This window comes from Coptis chinensis, chromosome 2 (genome assembly GCF_015680905.1).
Source record: "Coptis chinensis isolate HL-2020 chromosome 2, ASM1568090v1, whole genome shotgun sequence".
NCBI classification, from domain to species: Eukaryota; Viridiplantae; Streptophyta; class Magnoliopsida; order Ranunculales; family Ranunculaceae; genus Coptis; species Coptis chinensis.
Window position 1 is genome coordinate 1,126,309 of NC_141457.1, and position 20,369 is coordinate 1,146,677.

Here is a 20,369-nt window from a genome sequence, read left to right on the forward strand (position 1 = left end):
TATTCATAATTGTGTTCGATAACGACACATCACACATAGACGAAACTTTGAAAAGAAAATATATACTAGTACAGATGTATAGTAGTACTAGTACTCAAAGATATGAAACATTGAGAAGAAAATATATACTAGTACAGTAGTACTAGTACTCGAAGATATGGAACTTCAAAGAAGCTACATAATTATTAAGTAGCAGCAATCATAAAGGAAAAGCCAATAGTACTAAATCATCTTTAAAACAATAGTATTTCAAGGAAAGAAATCTCCTGAAGTAGTGTCCCCAAACTGCATAATTTAATCATCTCCAGTAGGTGGTTGATAAGTAGGGATCATCATTTCCATGAAGCGTTCTTGCGTCATTAAAGCCTCGATGGTGGTCATATCTAAACCATTGTTATCACCATCATCATCGATGGTCATATTTAAAGTGTTGTCACCACCACCATCACCACCATCAATATGCATCGGCTCATTGGAAGTTAACAACTGTGGAGCAGTTGGTGGCCTGCTATAAGCCTCAATCTTCTCTTCAACTTCTTTCACATTCTTTTCAATCAACCTTACCAAATCACCAAAATCCTCTGTGCGAAGCTCATGTAGTCCTTTCGCACCGGTCAGGCTCTGGTACATCAGTAGTTTGACCTCCTTTTCACGATTCAAAATTTCTTCTCTCTTCAGCTTCTCTTTCTGTTTTGCAAGCCTTCGCTTGAGATACACCTCTTGATCAAACATATGCTTGGTTTGCTCATACCGTGGCAGGCTCTTGAACCTCATAAGCACACGATAGGCCTCAGATGGAGAGTGCCAAATATCTGGTACTGGATCGTTTCGCTTGTAAACTATTGCACAAGCATCAACTCCACATAGGGTGCTGAGTTCGCTCACCTTCTTCATCAATCCATTCTTTCGTTTCCTAAATGAAGTCTTCCTATCAGCGACTTTAGCAATCCATGCAAGTTTCACTTTCTGTCTAGGCATGATGTGACCAAAGAAAGAGGTGTTGGTGTTGGTAGATACTAGATAGAACCCCTTTGCTTCTGTTGGTGGTATATATAGATGTCCTCCTAAGATTCCTACAAGATTACAACAAAAACAATCTTTGTTATTACCTATTCAACTCTTGTATTATTAGGTTATAAATTAAATGCTTAAGATTAGGCAAATTAGATTTGATACACTAAATTTTTCTCAAGTGGGAAAACCCATTATCATTTAAGTGAAAGATTACAGTTTCTATAAGTAGTGCATCTCTAAATAATTTTTGTGATTGTATTATGAGATTGTTCAACCCTTCCATGTGGCTATCCAAACTTTCTCAAATATAGGTTAATTTGCATTGAGATACACATGGCACATAGCTCAATACAAATCAACCGCGATCAGCTAGTGAAGGTTAGATTAGTAGGTCCACCTAGAGCTATCCTTTGATATGTAAGGATTCAGAATAGATAATCCTGCCATTTATAATGGGATCTTTATTTCATAAAAAAAGAAAGAAAAAAAAAGGGATTTTTTTTTAATGGGATCTAAATTTGGCATTGAAATTAATTTTGTTGATGTATAGAATACAAATTTTACCATGTAGGGTACAATTAAATCAAATTTGGTAGTGAGTCATATTTGCTCAAGATAAGTTCCGCTATATCATTATAACTAGGTATTGTCCGTGTCTTCGACATGGATGACATTTCCAAGTCTAGTCTCTGTGTTGTATTAGCTAGCAAAACTTGAGTATGCGTATCGATTTGCCAATGGGAAAGATATGACGTTTCATGATTCTAATGGAAACCAATGGCCTCAAACAAATATTGGCCCCAAACAAATGCTTTTGTAGAACTACTATATATATATATACTCATGGCTCCCATGACACTGTTTTTCCCCGCTATCTTGTAGTTGTAAAGTTTGAATTGGATACTACTCGAAAAATCAAATAATTTTCTGGCAATTATATATATAGCTCAAAATGCCTTATAAAAAAAGCTTTTGATGCCCACACATGATAAATTTTCTACCCCTTTTAATATGTTTTTGGCATGCCAGCTAGCATGCATTCAACATATTAACAACGGATGCGCTTTTGATGCTTCAATATTTACATTAAAAAAAAAGATACTTCAATATTTACGATCGGTTAGAGTCAGCAAGTAGATCAATTAAGCAAAATTCAAATGATCAAAATTTTCCAAGATTAAAAGAACAAAGAACCTAGATGGATGAAATTTCTCAATCGCAATTGTCTATACCTTGTTGCCAAATTATATAATTACAGCCCAACCAGACACATCTCACATTTCGTACAATTGTTGAAATTAACACATAAATAACTTACAAATATTTTTTCTATTCAAAATTTACATCTACTTCTTCATTAATACATGACATACATACATTTTAGCTCTTTGAAAAACAAAATAATTGTACACTTAACTAAATCCTTTATTATACTTTCACATTCATAATTAGGGATAGCCCTTCTTAATTGCCCTCTCGATACTTGAATAGTCATCTATGCATTCAACACGCTACTTTATTGCTCATACATGCATTCGGCACTCCCATCCAAACTCTTTTACACAAATAGATCTGCACACAAAGTTTGCAACAAGGATGTCTAAAAGGAACATAGTATTTCCTGGAATATCCTCAAACTCGAGACTGCTTGAAACTTTGACTGAAGATTTATCTGGTGCAAAAACCTTAACCTCATGCATTATCCATTTATAAATGAACAACATAAACATATGTAACAACACTAAAAAAACAACTCTTAGATCAAATCAAACGCCATGATAAGTAGAAAGTACAACTGATTACTTGCAGTAATATTATTTGCCCATTTGCCTCCAAGAAGAAGACAAAAAATTAACTAAACAAACACCTCTTTGGCCTTTGCAACTATGAAAAAAAACAATCCAACCGGATTAGCAAATTATCACATTTTAGCATATTTGACTACGGGCAACATGACATAGGAGAGTCCAAACATAATTTGGTAACTCATGGTAGACCTCAAAATGAAGTAATAGGTATAGTTGTAAAATTCATTTTGTAGTATTAGTGGATTGCTATAAATAGGAAAAAATCACGATTAGCTCATATTTGTTTTTTGGCAAACTTGTAGTGAAAAACATGTTACTTTATAATTAATGTTGAGTGAACCATATAACTTATGTTGCATAAGATGTGCAATGTGTATCTCGTTACACATTCAAACTACATGATGTGTTGTTGTTTGTAAGCAATAAAACCAAGGGTTCTAATTTATAATTGGGAATTAGACATAACCCCGCCTCCACTCTAATTTTCTCTAGACACACACACACACACACACACACACACACACACACACACACACACACTTTAGCTTGATGAAAGTCAACTAGATTGACTCTCATTGACCGTTAGTCCAGGTTTTCTATTTTCTTCCAATAAAAAAAAATAATCTAAAACTCCAATGACGAAATGCCGAATATACCTTCAATGATTTCTATTTCGTATGCAATTTGCTATTGAAAATCAAGTCTTTCTATTCTACTATTTAACAAGTATGAATCAAATGAACACACTCAACGGGTGTTTAAAGTTTTAATTCATATATTTGATGGCCATTGAGGGCATATTCGACATTTCATCATGGGAGTTTTAGATTATTATTATTATTATTTTATTGGGAGAAAATAGAAAATCTGGACTAACGGCCAATAAGAGTTAACCTAATTGACCGACATCAAGCATGTCTAAAGAAAATTAGAGCGGGGGGTTATGTCTAATTCCCAATTATAAATGGGGGTATGTCTAAAAATCCTAAAATAAAATCATTACTAATTAATGGTGCAAGTAAAAGACGAGACATATATAAATGTTTTTACACAAGGATTGTAGAACTTACGACATAATACATATAGGTAAGATATAAAGAAACTTTAATTTACGTTGATGTCCAAATTTTCTTTTTTTTTTTGTTTAGTTTCCAGACATGTAAATAACATTCATTTTATGTTATCATTTCTTTGAGAACGTGTTTGTTTATCAGATCAAACATATGAATATATATCATTCTCCAAAAACCTTATAAAAGTAAAACTTATTCTCCATAGACAGGGGCGGATATAGGATTGGCACTCAAGGGTGGTTGCCCATACTAATTTATACTACTATATATTTTTTTTGGGTGAATTATATACTATTAACAATACTAATATTTTTTGTTTAGGCAAAGTTGGGATGGGCTGCAAACCCCCCCCTGGATTTATTAAAAAGTCATTTGGTTGGTTTTTGTCCGTCTGTGCTCACTCCTCATTTCTCATCTCTTCTCTTCGTCCTTCTCCCTCTCTACGCTCTCTCAATCTCTCCCTTTCTACTCCTCCCTCTCCGCTCATGCCCCTACTGCATAACAGTATACTAGTAATTGATGTTAGGGCACACTGTGTTAGCCATGTTAGGCGCACACTGTGTTAGCCACGGGATGGTTAACTAGGCCGGTGACTTTAGAAACTAAAAGAAGGTGGGCCCATATAAGTAAGCCGTCAAAACAATCTTAGAAAAAACTAAGATTTGAACTATCGAAACAAGGGGTACGTCAAAACAACTACTTTTGGTTTGACTTTCTCTTCGTCCAACTCCGCACACGCGCACATGCCCACTGCCATAGCCCTGTTATTCTAATAGAGATAGAGATGTTGTATGTGATTGGGTTAGGATTAGGTGATGAGAGAGACATAACACTAAGAGGTCTTGAAGCAGTGAAAAAATGTGACAAAGTTTATATGGAAGCCTACACTTCTCTCCTCTCTTTCGGCCTCTCTTCCAATGGTCTATCCACTTTGGTAATAATTAATAATAATAATAACTTTTATTTTTATTTTACTTACTTATTCAATTGTATATTTGTAGGAAGACTTGTATGGGAAGCCGATTACTATTGCTGATAGAGAAATGGTTGAGGAAGGAGCTGATATTTTTTTGTCAGAAGCTCGTCATTCTAATGTGGCTTTCCTGGTTGTCGGTGATCCTTTTGGGTATCAATTTTTTTAGCTTTAAATATTATGCTAGTGATACAAATACTTAACGTTTTTACTCTAGTTTATCATGGATTCACAATTCCATGAACCAGATACAATGTTTTTCTTACTGGGTCGTTGCCTGTTGGAGTGGGTACATATTTTTAGAGCCTCTTAACGGTTTTAATCACATAATGTTGGTAGATAACCAGAGAGTGCATACGCTGATCTACTCTCAGGGTCTTTTTGGATTTTGGAGACGAGGTGGTAGGAGCCATTTCTCAGGAATCCAAAAAAAAAAGAAAAAAAGGGAGAGTTCCTTGGGTATTGGAAACAACAGGACACGTGTCATAGGAATACCACTTAAGTTAGAGGTGACCACTCATTTCAGTAGCCATTTCTTATTAGGTCCCAGGGAGGCCTTCTCTTTAGTAGTTTGGAAGGAAGTCACTATTAGCAGGTCCAGTAAAACCCTCACTAAAATGGTATGCAAAGGCGCGGAAACTCAAATGAAAGTATTCCCAAGAATCCCGTCCTTTTATGTGGTCTCCAGACACAACCCAATGCTAATGCACATGAGATTATGAGAGGGGAAGAATCATTCTTTCACGATTATCTTAATATTGAGTACATGTTTGTATTCAAAGAAAATACTTAAAAGTAACTAGAGAAACTTAACTGTTCAACTTTTTAATTTTTCAAAGTGAAAGTTTGTTTCAATACAAAGTGAAAAGTTTGTTTTGCAGTCATTATAACGAGTTATCCAAAAGTGTGTAGGTTTGTATCTGTGTGGTTTTTTTAAACCTACATTGTAAAGGCGGTGCCGAGGTTTCCATGGCGCTTAATTTAAAACATACTGCAGATGGATATATTTATGTACACGTATATTCTCTATAAGTGAATGTAATTTATATAAGTGAAAAACACTAAACTAAAATCCTTGGCTCCTCGCCGCTCCTAGACAATCTACAGAAATATCTTATGCTAAATAGACAATAACATGGGTAGGCGATAACATGGATAGACATGTTCTTACACATACCATCTCTCAGAATATGCTGTGTTCCTAACTATTTATATAGTTATATCTATAGATGTCTGGCCCACTTAATCCCCCACCTTTCCTAGAAAAGCCTAGCCTAAGTCTGTTTCCAGTTGTACAGTAAAATTCTTATGGGAAATCTTTCTTTTGTTCAGGAGACTTTTCCCAAACTGGGAGGTGAAACTAGTTATCCACCAATAAAAGGAAAAAAAAAGAAACACTGTGATGAGAATGATTCGAGAATTCTCTTAAAGGTTCGAAATGAAATACTTGCACGCCTCAACATCGCTTGAAAACAAAGCAAACACAAGAAACTCTTAGTGCCTCCTGAAGTCTTAATATGAAATTTTCACTGAAAGTTCTTTTGTGCGTTTAATGCAACTAAAGTGTGCGAGTAAGACTTACTCTGTGTTCACGAATTTTATTTTTTATATCTAATTATAACTCTGTTCGGACATAGGGCTACAACACATACTGATCTGGTCGTTCGAGCAAAGAAAGAGGGGATTCAAGTTATTGCTATACACAATGCTTCAGTAATGAATGCAGTTGGAGTGTGTGGTTTGCAGCTTTATCGCTATGGAGAAACAGTCTCCATACCATTCTTTACGGACACATGGAGGCCTGACAGTTTCTATGAGAAGATCCAGAGAAATCGATCTCTTGAATTGCATACTCTCTGCTTGCTGGGTGAGGTTCTCACTGTACTTACTAAATCCATAAACTTAAAGTGTTCTTCTGTATAAAGGTTGTGTTTTTGGTTAGGAGTTTAGGATATACTTTTTTCGTTCCTGTGTTTGTGTGTTTGTTTGTTTTTAAAGCATTTTTGCACCTCTAGATCCATGCACTATGTAATAAGTGGTGTTCCGCACTTCTGTGATCTTGCCTACTGTATTTTGTGCAAATTTGAGGTATGAAAGTTACCCATTGAACAATCATACTGGCCTGGGTTATTGACTAACTAGAGGCTATCGTATTACTCAAGAATCAAAATTACTATATATGTTTTCCTCCGTTTAGTTTCCTTCATGCCCAACATTTCTTTACATTTTATATGCTTTAACTGGTTAAAAGTGGCGTATTTTATATATCTATATCAGTAAGAAACTAGGAGGAGATCTCCTACAACTCAAAGCGGGACACACAGGTAGTGTTTCCTGTGTTATATTAAATGTTTCTTCCTGTGTCCCGCCTCACATACCCTACAGTGTTGCATATGGTGAATTCGTACCATTGAAATATTTTATTGAAACAAATAAAAACGAAGTTAGCTTCCCTTTGGATGTAAGTAGAGACGCCTTCCCAAAGAAGGAAGAGGTATAGATCTTAGACTCGTGTACAAAGTAAACTAGTCTGTGCTTAGTAAATGGCTCTGAACATTTGGGGTGAAGAGGCAGAGAGGGTTATAAACTAGGGTAGTAGCTTCTAGGTTTGGTGGCAGTTGACCAAGTGAACTAGGTGGTAGCTTCTAGGTTTGATGGGAGTTGAACAGGTTGGCTAGTGGGCTTGTGTCTGTACCAAATTGGATGGCTTTTCAGAAGGTATCCACAGTGGTTTAGAGGCTTTTCCAAGACCTATTAGATATGATCTGGGAAGCAGTTACAATATTATTGTTTATGAAGGATGTATGGATTGATGAAACCTTTTCTTTTGGCTGTCCCAAGATCACACACTATTTCACTGTAGATGAACTTTAAGAATCCTTCTGTTCACTTGTTCATGTGGATAGATAATGACATCTTGCTTAGGATCTTGGTACAGATTGTTTTTCTTTTTTTTTTGCTTTTTCTGATAGCTATTTATGGAGTTGCTTGCCCTTAGAAAAGGTAGGTATCATTTTTCTGAGACCAGATAGAAATAGAAAGCTCTGCTCTACTGACAGAATGGATAGATATTTTTGTAGGTCTTCATACTTTCTTCTTTGTTCTTGTATCCCAATCTCTCATTGCCCTGGCCTTTTCCACTTTTGCCAGGCTAGTGCATTTAGAGATTGGATTTGTTAGCCCAAAGTGTAGCACTATACTGCATTTTAGAATGCTGATACTTCAGCACCTTAGTGCATAACTGTTCAAGTATGGGACAACAGATCAGCAGTCAGCACCACACCATTCCAACATATGAAACTAAACACAATGATTGTTATGTTCACTTGAGACTCCATCATAAGTTGATTTGCTTATGAAGTGGAATTGTGTGGGGAGATTGTGGTAATTTTGTAGTGGACGGGTCTTGGTTGCTTGCTTGCTTATGGAGCTATCCTTGTATTTTGTGAGTAGGGTAAGGGTACTAGTTGGTACGTTGTACCCCCCCCCCCCCCCCTCACGGTAAGAAAAAAGGAAAGTTCTATAGAAATATAAAAATTCAAGCAATGTAAATGCTCAGGTATTTTTATATGACCTTCACATGTCATATGTAATGCACATTGCCATTTGCTACTAATTAAAGTTTAAAGCCTCAAGAATGCTTCTAATTTTGTATCACAGACTAACTAATACATCTTAAACTGCAGATATACGTGTGAAGGAACCCTCCCTGGAATCTTTGTGCAGGTAGATCGCTATATAGTTTAGAGTCATTTTTTTCATTATTGATTTCTTCTTGAACAAACGCTTTAGTGAGCCTCTACTTGCATGTTTTCAGAGGAAAAAAGATATATGAACCCCCAAAGTACATGACAATTCCTACTGCCATTGAACAACTATTGGAGGTTGAGCAGATGCGTAGAGAATCTGGTGAGGTTCTTTAACTTACTAAACTAGTCTGCTTTCATTGATGTTGCATGAGTTGCACTAGATATATCTGTTTTTTGTGCATTACTAAGTGCAAGGAAAATTGGAAAAAAGCTTCGTATATCCAATGAACTGGTGAACCACCTTATAAGCAATTTTTTGTAAAGTATTGCATTCATTAGTGAACTTCATAAAGTATGATTATTCTTTGTAAAATGTCGTTAAAGCCACTTAAATTAGTGCTCTCCATGAATTTGAGTATACTCGAATTGGATATATCGCTCCATTAATGAAGAAGAATTACACAAAGGATCTTGACCAGATCATAAAAAAAAAATTCTATTGGTAACAGCGTACTCCCTTGACTATTGCCTTTAAAAAGACCCTGATTTTTGGGGAAGCTTTGTGAAGACCTCGTAGGACCTTATGTAGAAAGGCCCAGAAAACATTGACAATAACTTCTTAAGACTTGATATCGACAAATAATTTGGTTTTCCGGTGAATAGGCACGAGAATTACCTTATATTATGCCACTGTAATGCAGAAAGTGATGATTGTTTTAAGATAACAGAAGTTTTGGATTTCAGTTTCTCAGAATTTCAAACATTCCTAAGTTCTTGTTTATGCAAGAAAGTTGACCCACCACATCTTCTCTGTAGATTTAGAACCTCTTCCACTCAATGCAAAGCCCAGAGCAGATCTGACAAACACTGCTACCTATCAGAATGCAAGTTTGCTTTCAATATATCCTAGTTGCATGAGAGCTTAAAAAATATAAATATTAAAGATTTAATACTCTTCTATGTCCTACTGTAAATATAAATATAAACATATCCTACTGAATGTTATATTTACTGCCCTGCCTATCTTCTATGTATTATCCAAAACTATGTTATACTACCAAACTATAACTGTAAATTGGACCTAAATGCTTCTCTGTCAGCTGTTATGATGAACTGAAGGAGTCCTGTATAAATATTAAATAACAAGCTGGTTTCCTTTTTCTATTAACAAGGTGGTTTCATTTTTTATACATTTTTCTGCAGCATACAGTCCTGACACAGCTTGTGTTGGTTTTGCGCGCCTTGGAAGCGAAGATCAGATGATAGTTGCAGGTTCAATGAGAGAATTGCTCGAGATTGATTTTGGTGCACCCTTGCACTGCCTTGTAATAGCAGGAAAGACACATCCAGTAGAAGAAGAAATGTTGGACTTTTACTCGTTGAAAAACAATTTTGCTGAGTAGAAAGAAAATTATATTCCAAGCCCAGCTCAGGTCAAGCGGGAAATTTTCGTCTTGATTATCTTGTACTCTTCGATGTCTTGATTATCTTGTACTCTTTGATTCCTATTTTTTGGGTTCGCTATTCCATTTTGCTTCCATGTTTGGTGACCATGGAATCAAATTTGGAACTGGGATCAGCTTATTTGTTTGAAAGAAACAGACTGCCAGTGAAGCTAAAAAAATGTGCTGAGGATTTATAACTACTAGCTATTAGGCCATAGGCAGGACGGACTTGCAATTTTTTTAAGTAGAATTTGGTCTTGCTATATTTTTTAGTTTATTATTATTATTATTATTATTATTATTATTATTTTATGATGAAGTAGAAATGGATATTATATTAAACATTAAAAAACATAGATAATATTTCTGATGATATATTGTTAAAAGAGATTATTAAAAACCAATTGTGTGTGGCGGAGAAGTGGAATGAGTAAATGAGTTGAAGGTGGAATTCATGTTTGTGCAATTACAACCTAGGGACAAATAGTATAAAGAAATTGATCAATTTTTGAAAAAATATCGGGTTAACATGATAAATTACACGCTTCCTTCATAAACTAAAATATGTGTCAAGTGCATAATTGCATTGACTGAGGTTACTCCGAATGGTACACTATTATGTTATTTCTATCTGAATATGAATGAAATTTGGTAGGAAGTTACTACCCTGCTGTTTGTTTGTTTTTTTTTAACTGGGTGTTTGGGCCAGCTTACGTGCACCTCGACTAATCCCAGGCTTTGGTTGGAAATTCCACCTAATACTGCCTGGTCAGTGACTTTGAGGGGATGTTACTGCCCTGCTGCTCAAGTCCATACATAAAGATTTAGGAAGAATAACCGTCATTATAATTGTAAGGCGATAGACACATAAAAATTCAATTTCAATTTCAAAAGAGTATGCTAGTGAATAAAGCTCACCTAGAGGTAGGCTCTCAAGAAAAATAAGACGTACTACATTATGTACTACATGTCTTCCAATACGATAAATATGAATAAGCTACTTAAAGGCTCATAGGTCGTATAATACAATTTAACTATTGTTTTCATTGGATTATCCTAATAATATCCAACTGCTGTCAACTATTTCCCGTATGCACAAAGTAACTCTTCTCTTCAACTGTCAAACCGTGATCCACATTTCAGAAAATAATTTGATCTTGAGAATTGTACCTAATAACAAAACAAATATCATTATGTACACCTAACTATTCTTGCATAATGTCTTTCCTACATAACACTCATAACAGTTTGATTGTGTAAGGTTTACTAAACAATGTAGCCATTAATCCATTCAAAGAGAGTGCAGGCATGGATATGGATTCTTTTTCAATTAAAAGTTAATAATCAAACTATTTCAACAGTTTACTACTTTCAAATACACTACAAATACTAATTTGCTTAATTTCTTCTTTCTTCACAAAAGAATATCCCAATTGCGGGGGTCAGTGAAAATACTTGAGAATCACACGGATTATAACACGTTACTATATATGCTAGACCAAGGAGAAGACAGTTTCCTCACTATAGTACGGAGTCATAACACTGCATACAGAAAAGAACTGAACGTCATCCAAAAAATTACAAAAATAGTATTGCCCGATAATAATAATCAACAAAAGCACATCACATTAATAGTTGATTTGCTCATGTCAATATTCAAGTGTATCGTGCTATTAATTTTAGTTTGGGCCTTTTAATTATTTTAGTTGTCAAGACTATTTTCGTTGAAAAACCCATTGTTTCGATAGTAGTTTGGCCATAAAGTTTCTTTAGGAAACAATAGCCTCGATTAAAACACATTTGTCCTATGGTCGGGCCTATTAATTTAAGACTGTTAATTTGACTTGTGATGTTTAATTTGGATCATTTTAATTTTATGCTTTCAGTTTGGGCATTTTGTTTTTCGCAGTAGTCTTTAAAATTTGCTTATAGTAGATCAACAACAGGCCTTAGTCCACTTTTTGTTTTTAAGCTTGCTCCTCGATAAGAAAATCCAAAATATAGTAATTAGATTTTTGCTTTGCAAGAAATAAATCAGGCATACTTATCTTCAAAAGCAGTTATCCTCTTCAACATCTTTATCAGAAGATTTAGTAGAACAATCATCATTTTGAGAAGAGACATGATGATCATCTTCAAATATAGAGGTAGATTTGCAAAGATATTTGTCAGGCTCTTCAATGTAATGTTTCTTTGCGACAAAATAAGATTAACTTGACATGTTTGCAAACAAAAAAATCCGGTCTCTTAATTCTTTTAGATTTATTGCAATTGTTCATTATTTTAGCACACTAAGTGTGCCTACATAAAGTGAATTTTTATTTGTATTTAACAAAAAACATCTTTAATGAAGTAATACGCCAAAGTTATGTATATGATCTTAGTGGATTTGAACCACCATCTTTTGAGATATTTTCTATTGAATAATCATAAAGTATGTGCTCTTCCATTGAGCTAAAGATCCACTTCAAGATACATAAGTATAGTGTGCAATACAACCAAGCTATTAAAAAGTATAAAGATAGGACTTAATTCACAATACACATAACATACAAACCAAAATAGATATAACTAATACCAAATGCAAATATAAAAGCGTGTGAGAGCATACCAACGACCCAAACCCAGGCTGTCCCCAGCATAAGTTACAACCATTTATGAAAGCAAATTTGGCTAGGCAAGCTAAAATGCATATGTTGCACTTTTTAGCAACCCAATTTAGCACCTCCCCATTGGACTTGCTCTTTACTCTAAAACTATATATGCATGACATGCTAGCTTGCCTACTTTAGGCTTCCTCACTAACATTTCTTTAAAAGTTCCACAATACTAAACATCACATATCACACCTTTTAATTTGCCACATTTTTAATTGGAGTGTATGACATGACACCTTTTGTGGCCAGAATGCTATGTACACCAACTGCTGCATCGAGAAGTAGTAAAAGCAAGATGACATAAATTGACTAATGACACAAGTCCTTTAGTAAAAAGTTTGTATGAGTTGAGTACTGATGCAATGCAGTAGTACGTACTAATCATATTGTTGTTCGTTAAAACTACAATATTATGCATATTAAGGCATCACCAATGGGAGCTTTATATGGCCATCTATTTTCAAATTTAAGAGAACAACACAAAATTGGGCTTCCAATGCAGTTTCTATATGGCCCCCTATAGTTACCATCATTTAAAACTGTCTCTATTCCTATCACACTTATAGAGGGCTCGATCCATTTCGCGAAATAAGAAAACATTTGGCCATAGTATGTTTAGTTAAGTGGTGGGTAGCAAAGTTGGTCGAGGTGGTTCTTATATTGAGAAATATCTCGGGTTTGAAACCCCACCCAAACATTTGTCAAAATTTTTAACTTTTTATACCAAATTTAAAAAGGAAAATAAATCACAATGAATTGTTATAATCAAAGTCTCGGGCAAAGTACACTTCCACCATGCCAATTTCATAAGAACTAAAAGTTAATACACGATTTACAATTAATTTTAAAGGTCAACATTGTAGCACACAAAATATAAGGGTCCTCTATGTCCATTCTCTCGTCTATACATGACTTCAAAATGCTGATGTCGCCCTCTATTGTGAGGGCTTGCATTGGTGATGCCCTTAGCCCATACAAAGCTATTTGAGGAGGCTTATTGACAGGTATAAAAAATCGTTTCACTTAGAAACATGCAGTATATAACATCTTTTTATTTGTGGGGTTCAACTCAAATAATTCCTAAGCTACTAACTTCACATCAAAATTATAACGACCCCAAAATGAAATAAGCTAGCCGCTAGGAAGAACGAGATATAGTGAAAGACCAAATGCAATAAGTGATGCCTATAGGATTAGAATTCTTAGCCAAAAATAAACTATAGGATTAGGGGTCGTTTGTTTTTCTGAGCCTCTGAATGCTGATTACTGATTGTGCCCACCCTCTGAATTCTAATTGCTGAATGTTGAACTCTAAAGAATATGTTTGTTTTCTCTCAGAATGATCTAGCTCTGAACGCTGAATATCACCATTTGGACCATTTTAACCTTGTTATGTAGTTCTTAATTCAATTGGTAATAAAATAATTCGTGTAAAAACATACAATTTATTACTAATTACATATTATTGGAAAGTGAATTGTCTTCACTAAAAAAAATAAAAAAATCATAAGATACATTAATACGTGAGCGTAGCGAGCTCTTGAGATCGCTTTTCTAAAGTCATCCAAAAAACCACTTGCTTCGTGTCGCCTCTCCTTTGTATGTCCGCACCCCCCCAAAACACTCCCCCTCTCTCTCTCACTTCTCCATCCCCCCTCCCTTTCACAGTCTCTCTCCGCTCTTCATCTCCACTCCTCCTTCTCCCTCTCCACTCACGCCTCCACTGCTTAGCAGTATATTAGTTTATTAATAGTATATAGTATATATATATATATATATATATATATATATTTTAACGGTAAAGAATGTATGCATGCTAATGTAAATAAAATTTTCATTACTACTTTGCCGAGGATAAATACCACCCTACCCACAATGACGGTGGGCTTTTGTAAGTTTTGAAAATTTAAGCTTTAGCCTTTATGTAAATTTGGAGGGCTCTTAAATTAGTGGGAGCTTAAATAATCTGATTGGGGTGTCGAATTTCCCTTCTTAGAATGGTGGTGTTGGTGATCGTCATATTCAATTGGTTATTTATTGTTGTGGGTGTTGCTGAAGTAAAGAGTCTGATTAGTGGAAGAAGGGAATACAATTGAATGGTCCATGTAACCATGTTGATGAAACCAGAAAGAAGTGGAATTTGAAGCATGTATGGCAGGGTTTTGGGTTAATAACCAAAGAAACCTGAGGGCAATAGTATCAAAATTTGGTGTTAGATAGAGGGCATAACAGGAAGCAAATGGTTTCAGCACTTAACTTAAGCCTTCAGTGCCGACTTAACTGCAGAATGCTGAATCTGTTACGTAAACGAATGCGGAAGCGTGACAATTGGACAAAGAAGATTGAATGTGGTGATAGAAATCGACAAAAAACAAATCAATTAAAACACTTACCAATGCAAAGCGAATAACCAATAGAAGTGGAGACGAGATTTACGTGGTTTGGCGTTAGCCTAATCCACCAAGCAAAAGAGGAGAATTTTACTAATCAAGAGATAAACAAATAGAGTACAATCACTCACAAACGAATCCCGAAGAATTCACAAACTCTCTCTCACAAATTGAACCTTACAAATCCCACCACTGGTCTCGTATTTATAGAGGTGGGTATCAAATTAGAGTCCTATTTAGAATAGGAAACCAAAACCTTAACTGTGTGGTTTATCCAAATCTGAGTCGTATACCAACAATTCTCCACCTCGGTGAAGATTTATCCAAATCTGAGCCGATCAACCGAATAGCAAATCCCCTCTTCAAAGCACAAATGTCCGAAGGACCAAACAAATAACAAAATGTCCTGAAGGACCAAACATGACTATACCACATAGTGGCTGCCTACATACCCTTATTAAAAGATCAAGCCGACCGTAGTTCACCAATGCCCTTAAGAGCCAAATCATCTCAAATGAAGGATATGAATCAAATTCAAACAATGTTGAAACTTGATTCCAGAAACCACTTTGATTAACATATCAGCTGGGTTCTCCTTGGTGTCTATCTTAGTGAGTAAGATATCACCCTCCTCTAAAATTTCTCTGACAAAGTGAAAACGCACATCAATGTGCTTCGTACGGGCATGATGAACTTGGTTCTTGGCCAAATATATAGCACTCATGCTATCACAGTGAATCTCGAGCTGACCCTGCATAATACCCAAGTCATCTAACAAACCCTGCAACCAAATAGCCTCTTTCATAGCCTCAGTCACCGCCATATATTCTACCTCTGTCGTAGACAATGCAATTGTAGATTACAAAATAGACCTCCAACTTATCGGAGCACCAACTAAAGTAAATACATACCCAGTAGTGGACCGGCGCTTATCCAAATCACCTGCATAGTCAGAGTCCACATAACCCACACAAAGCTTACTAGTATCCCTCTCAAACATCAAACCAACATCTACAGCACCAAGAATGTACCGTAGAATCCATTTCACAGCTTGCCAATGTTTCTTCCTGGGGTTATGCATATATCTAATAACAACACTAACAAATTTTGTGAAATGTCCGCCTAGTACACACCATCGCATACATCAAACTACCAACAACACTTGCATATGGAACATAAGTCATGTACTCACGCTCCTCATTGGAACTCGGAGACATAGTAGCACTAAGTTTAAAATGAGGGGCAAGAGGTGTACTCACAGACTTAGTGTTCCCATCAATACCAAACTTCTGTAGTACCTTCTTCAAATATGTCTTTTGAGACAAACAAACTATGCCTTTTGCTCTATCTCTCTGAATCTCCATGCCAAGAATCTTCTTAGCTTCATCCAAGTCCTTCATCTCAAATTTCGAGGACAAAAAGTCGTTTAAGCTTATCAATCTCGATCTTGCTTCTTGAGGCTATAAGCATATCATCAACATACAAGAGCAAGTAGATGAAAGAACCATCATGTAGTTTGCGAAAATAGACACAATGATCGTAGTGACTTCTTGTATACTTGAGCCCTAACATAAACCGATCAAACTGCTTGTACCACTGCCTGAGAGACTGTTTCAAACCATATAGCGATTTTTTCAGTTTACACACCAAATCCTCTTTGCTTGCAACTTTAAACCCACTTGGCTGAGTCATATAGATCTCCTCTTCTAAATCACCATGTAAAAAAGTAGTTTTTACATCGAGCTGGGCTAGCTCTAAATCATACTGAGCTACCAAGGCCAAAAGGATGCGTATGGAGGAGTGCTTCATAACCGGAGAAAACACCTCATTATAGTCAATCCCCTCCCTCTGTGTGTAGCCTTTAGCTACCCATCTTGCCTTGTAACGTAACTCATTACTTAGAGATCCTTCTTTCAATGCAAACACCCATTTCCCGCCAATCGCCTTCTTACCCGTAGGTAACTTTACAAGCACCCAGGTATCATTCTTATGAAGAGATTGCATCTCCTCATCCATAGTCTGTCTTCCACCTTTTTCGACTTGGAGCCTTTGGATTGCTCCATAATATGAGGAAGGAACATCTTCATCAAGACTTTCAATAACGGGGAAGTGCATAGGTAACGAATTGTTTAGCCAATACAATGGGGAACATTTCTCTTAGATTTACCGGTTGCAATAGGCTCATGAACCGAGCCAAAGGACCAACATTCATCTGCTCCTCTAATGGAGCCATATCCTCTCGTGATCATCATTTGTTCCATCACTGTAATCACTATTTCGTGTCTTCATTTGGAACATTAATCGGTGACTATCCATGGTTGCCAATCTACTAGATCTGAGAACCATCCGGACTAGGTGAAGACGATCAATCTCCACCTGCTGCAATACCTCTTTGGCCATACTCTCCTGGCGAGAGTCCAGACTTCAACATAGAAGCCTCATCAAATGTCACATCTCTGCTCAAAATGAATTTCTTATCTTCGGATCCCATAGCTTATAACCTTTAACTCCACTTTTCAGACCCACAAAGATAGCTTTCTTTGCTCTAGGATCCAACTTACCATCTTTGACATGAAAGTAAGCGGGGACACCCAAACACACGAAGGGAATCATAATCGGCGGGGGTTTACTGGACCAAACCTCCATAGGAGTTTTACCTCCAATTGCAGCCGAAGGCAACCTGTTAACAAGGTAGCATGCATAACAAACAGCCTCAGCCCAAAACGCTTTTCCCAATCTAGCATTGGACAACATACACCACACTTTCTCCATTAGAGTACGGTTCATACGCTCAACTACCCCATTCTGTTGCGGCGTACCTTTCACTGTGAAGTGCCTCTCTATTCCCTCATTCTGACATACTTGCAAGAACGGATCACTCGTATATTCACCACCATTATCAGTTCAGAGTCTTTTGATCTTTCTGCCAGTCTGAGTTTCAATCAACTTCTTCCACTTCACAAAGATATCTAGGACTTCATCCTTGTTTCTCATGGTATATACCCACAAATGCCTAGAGTAATCATCAACAAAGGTCACATAATAATGTTTGTTCCCTCCAAGAGATGCATTCCTAGAAGGACCCCAAACATCCGAATGAACATAATCAAGGGTTCCACGTGTACGGTGGATAGCGGTGCCAAACTTTACCCTTGTCTGCTTGCCCAGAACACAATGCTCACAAAAATCCAACTTACAGGTCTTAGCACCTTTCAACAATCCTTGCTTTATTAACGTTTGCATGGACTTCTCACCTGCATGTGCAAGACGCATATGCCATAATCTGGTGGCCTCCTTAGCAACTGCCTCTGAATACTTAGTAACAGCTACTTCTCCACTAACTGTACCACCCTTCAAATAGTACAAGTTATTCTGACGTATGCCTTTCATGATAACCATTGCTCCAGAAACTATCTTTAGAACACCACTGTCAATGACTACCTTGTAGCCCTTAGCTTCTAAAGTACCAACAGAGATAAGATTCTTCTTCAAAGCGGGAACATATCGAACATCTTTTATTTCCTTAACTGTTTCATCACACATCTTGAGATGAATATTACCCATCCCCATAATGCGATAGGGTTGATCATTCCCCATCAACACATCACCACTTTCAAACTCCTTGAAACTTGTAAACCACTCCCTTATGGGACAAACATGATAGGTAGCACCAGTATCCAAAATCCAATGACTGGAATCAATGAAACAAATACTCGATGTAACAGGAAAAGAGAAATTTGAACTATCAGAATCATTACCTCCTTGAGTAATGTTGACATTAGACTGTTTCTGGTCAGTATCTTTCTGCTTGTGTTTCAACTTCTTGTAGTCCTTCTTCCAATGTCCAACCTCATGACAAAAAGCACACTCATCACGTGCTAGATTTCATCCTCTCGACTTGGAATGAGATTTACTTCTTCCACCACCAGAGTTTGGACGGTCATTAGACCTCCCTCTTACCACAAAAGCAGTGCTCGTCGACTCTCTTGACTCCTTTTCATTATTGCTCATCATATCCCAACTTGTCAACGCAGACTGCACCTCAGAATAGTTCAAAGCTTTCTTCCCGAACATAATGGTAGTTTTTATATGCCCATACTCCTCCTTGGGAAGAGATCTCAATAAATGGAAAGCTTTGTCTTCATCCTTCGTTTCTTCTTCAATGTTCAACAAGTCGGTAAGTAACTTGTTAAACTCGTTCATATGCTGGGACAATGAAATACCTTCTTTCTTTCTCATATCATACAACTTTGATTTCATAAAGACATGACCTTCTATTGTCTTATCTAAGTATTTCTCTTCAAGGATTCTCCAGATTTCCTTCGCCGAAGTCTCATTGAGAACAAGGTACTTCACATCCCTAGCCAAACACGATCTTATGATACCACAAGCTCGCCTATTTTTCTTAACCCAAACACTCTCCTCTATATCCGATGGTTTTTCGTCTAACACATCATCCAAGTCTTGTTGGCATAGTGCATCTATAACTTCACAACGCCACATACTAAAATTGTTAGATCCATCGAATTTCTCCACATCAATCCTTGCATGGTTAATATTCAAAGTTGTAGGAGGTGATTTCTCCTTAGACGTCATAGAAGTAGTACCCGATGGAGGATTCGTCGTCATACTTTCTCAAACTTTCATATACTACAAAACAATTAATAAACCAACAAAAGAAGCCCTAGGTAGAACCTTGACTCCGATACCAATTTGTTACGTAAACGAATGCAGAAGCGTGACTATTGGACAAAGAAGATTGAATGTGGTGATAGAAATTGACAAAAAACAAATCAATTAAAACACTTACCAATGCAAAGCGAATAACCAATAGAAGTGGAGACGAGATTTACGTGGTTTGGCGTTAGCCTAATCCACCAAGCAAAAGAGGAGAATTTTACTAATCAAGAGATAAACAAATAGAGTACAATCACTCACAAACGAAAGAATTCACAAACTCTCTCTCACAAATTAAACCTTACAAATCCTACCAACTGGTCTCGTATTTATAGAGGTGGGTATCAAATTAAAATCCTATTTAGAATAGGAAACCAAAACCTTAAGTGTGTGGTTTATCCAAATCTCAGTCGTATACCAACAGAATCTAAGTTTCACTGCTGAATGCTTAAATCAAGGTGAAAAACAAACAATATTTACAGCCTCTGAATGCTGAACTTAAGTGAAACGGTGTTTGGAACTCGTAGGGGTAACAACTTGTTCATCCGAACAGTTTTTTTTTTTTTCCTCGATATAAGCCGAC

General features: G+C 36.4%; 2 protein-coding genes across 2 annotated transcripts; one reads left to right on the forward strand and one right to left on the reverse strand.

The window, feature by feature from the left end:
* Nucleotides 1-294: 294 nt before the first annotated feature.
* LOC147514290 (agamous-like MADS-box protein AGL80) lies at nucleotides 295-978 on the reverse strand. The gene has a single exon (XM_086583661.1). It carries the CDS (start codon nucleotides 976-978, stop codon nucleotides 295-297), a length of 684 nt encoding a protein of 227 aa, XP_086439787.1.
* Nucleotides 979-4,577: 3,599 nt separating this feature from the next.
* Nucleotides 4,578-10,327, forward strand: LOC147514291 (Tetrapyrrole (Corrin/Porphyrin) Methylase). Its single transcript, XM_086582401.1, has 6 exons — nucleotides 4,578-4,829; nucleotides 4,897-5,021; nucleotides 6,506-6,735; nucleotides 8,555-8,594; nucleotides 8,686-8,777; nucleotides 9,821-10,327. The coding sequence occupies exons 1-6, from the start codon at nucleotides 4,680-4,682 to the stop codon at nucleotides 10,018-10,020; spliced, it is 837 nt and encodes a 278-aa protein (XP_086438527.1). The 5' UTR covers nucleotides 4,578-4,679; the 3' UTR covers nucleotides 10,021-10,327.
* Nucleotides 10,328-20,369: the final 10,042 nt, after the last annotated feature.

What these genes read in the sequence shown, in the direction of transcription:
- LOC147514291 (XM_086582401.1), top strand. Translation starts at nt 4,680, where the DNA reads ATGTTGTATGTGATTGGGTTAGGATTAGGTGATGAGAGAGACATAACA. An exon ending in TCCCTGGAATCTTTGTGCAG is followed by an intron (nt 8,595 to 8,685) that starts GTAGATCGCTAT and finishes GCATGTTTTCAG; the next exon opens with AGGAAAAAAGATATATGAAC. An exon ending in GCAGATGCGTAGAGAATCTG is followed by an intron (nt 8,778 to 9,820) that starts GTGAGGTTCTTT and finishes ATTTTTCTGCAG; the next exon opens with CATACAGTCCTGACACAGCT.
- LOC147514290 (XM_086583661.1), bottom strand. Translation starts at nt 978, where the DNA reads ATGCCTAGACAGAAAGTGAAACTTGCATGGATTGCTAAAGTCGCTGAT.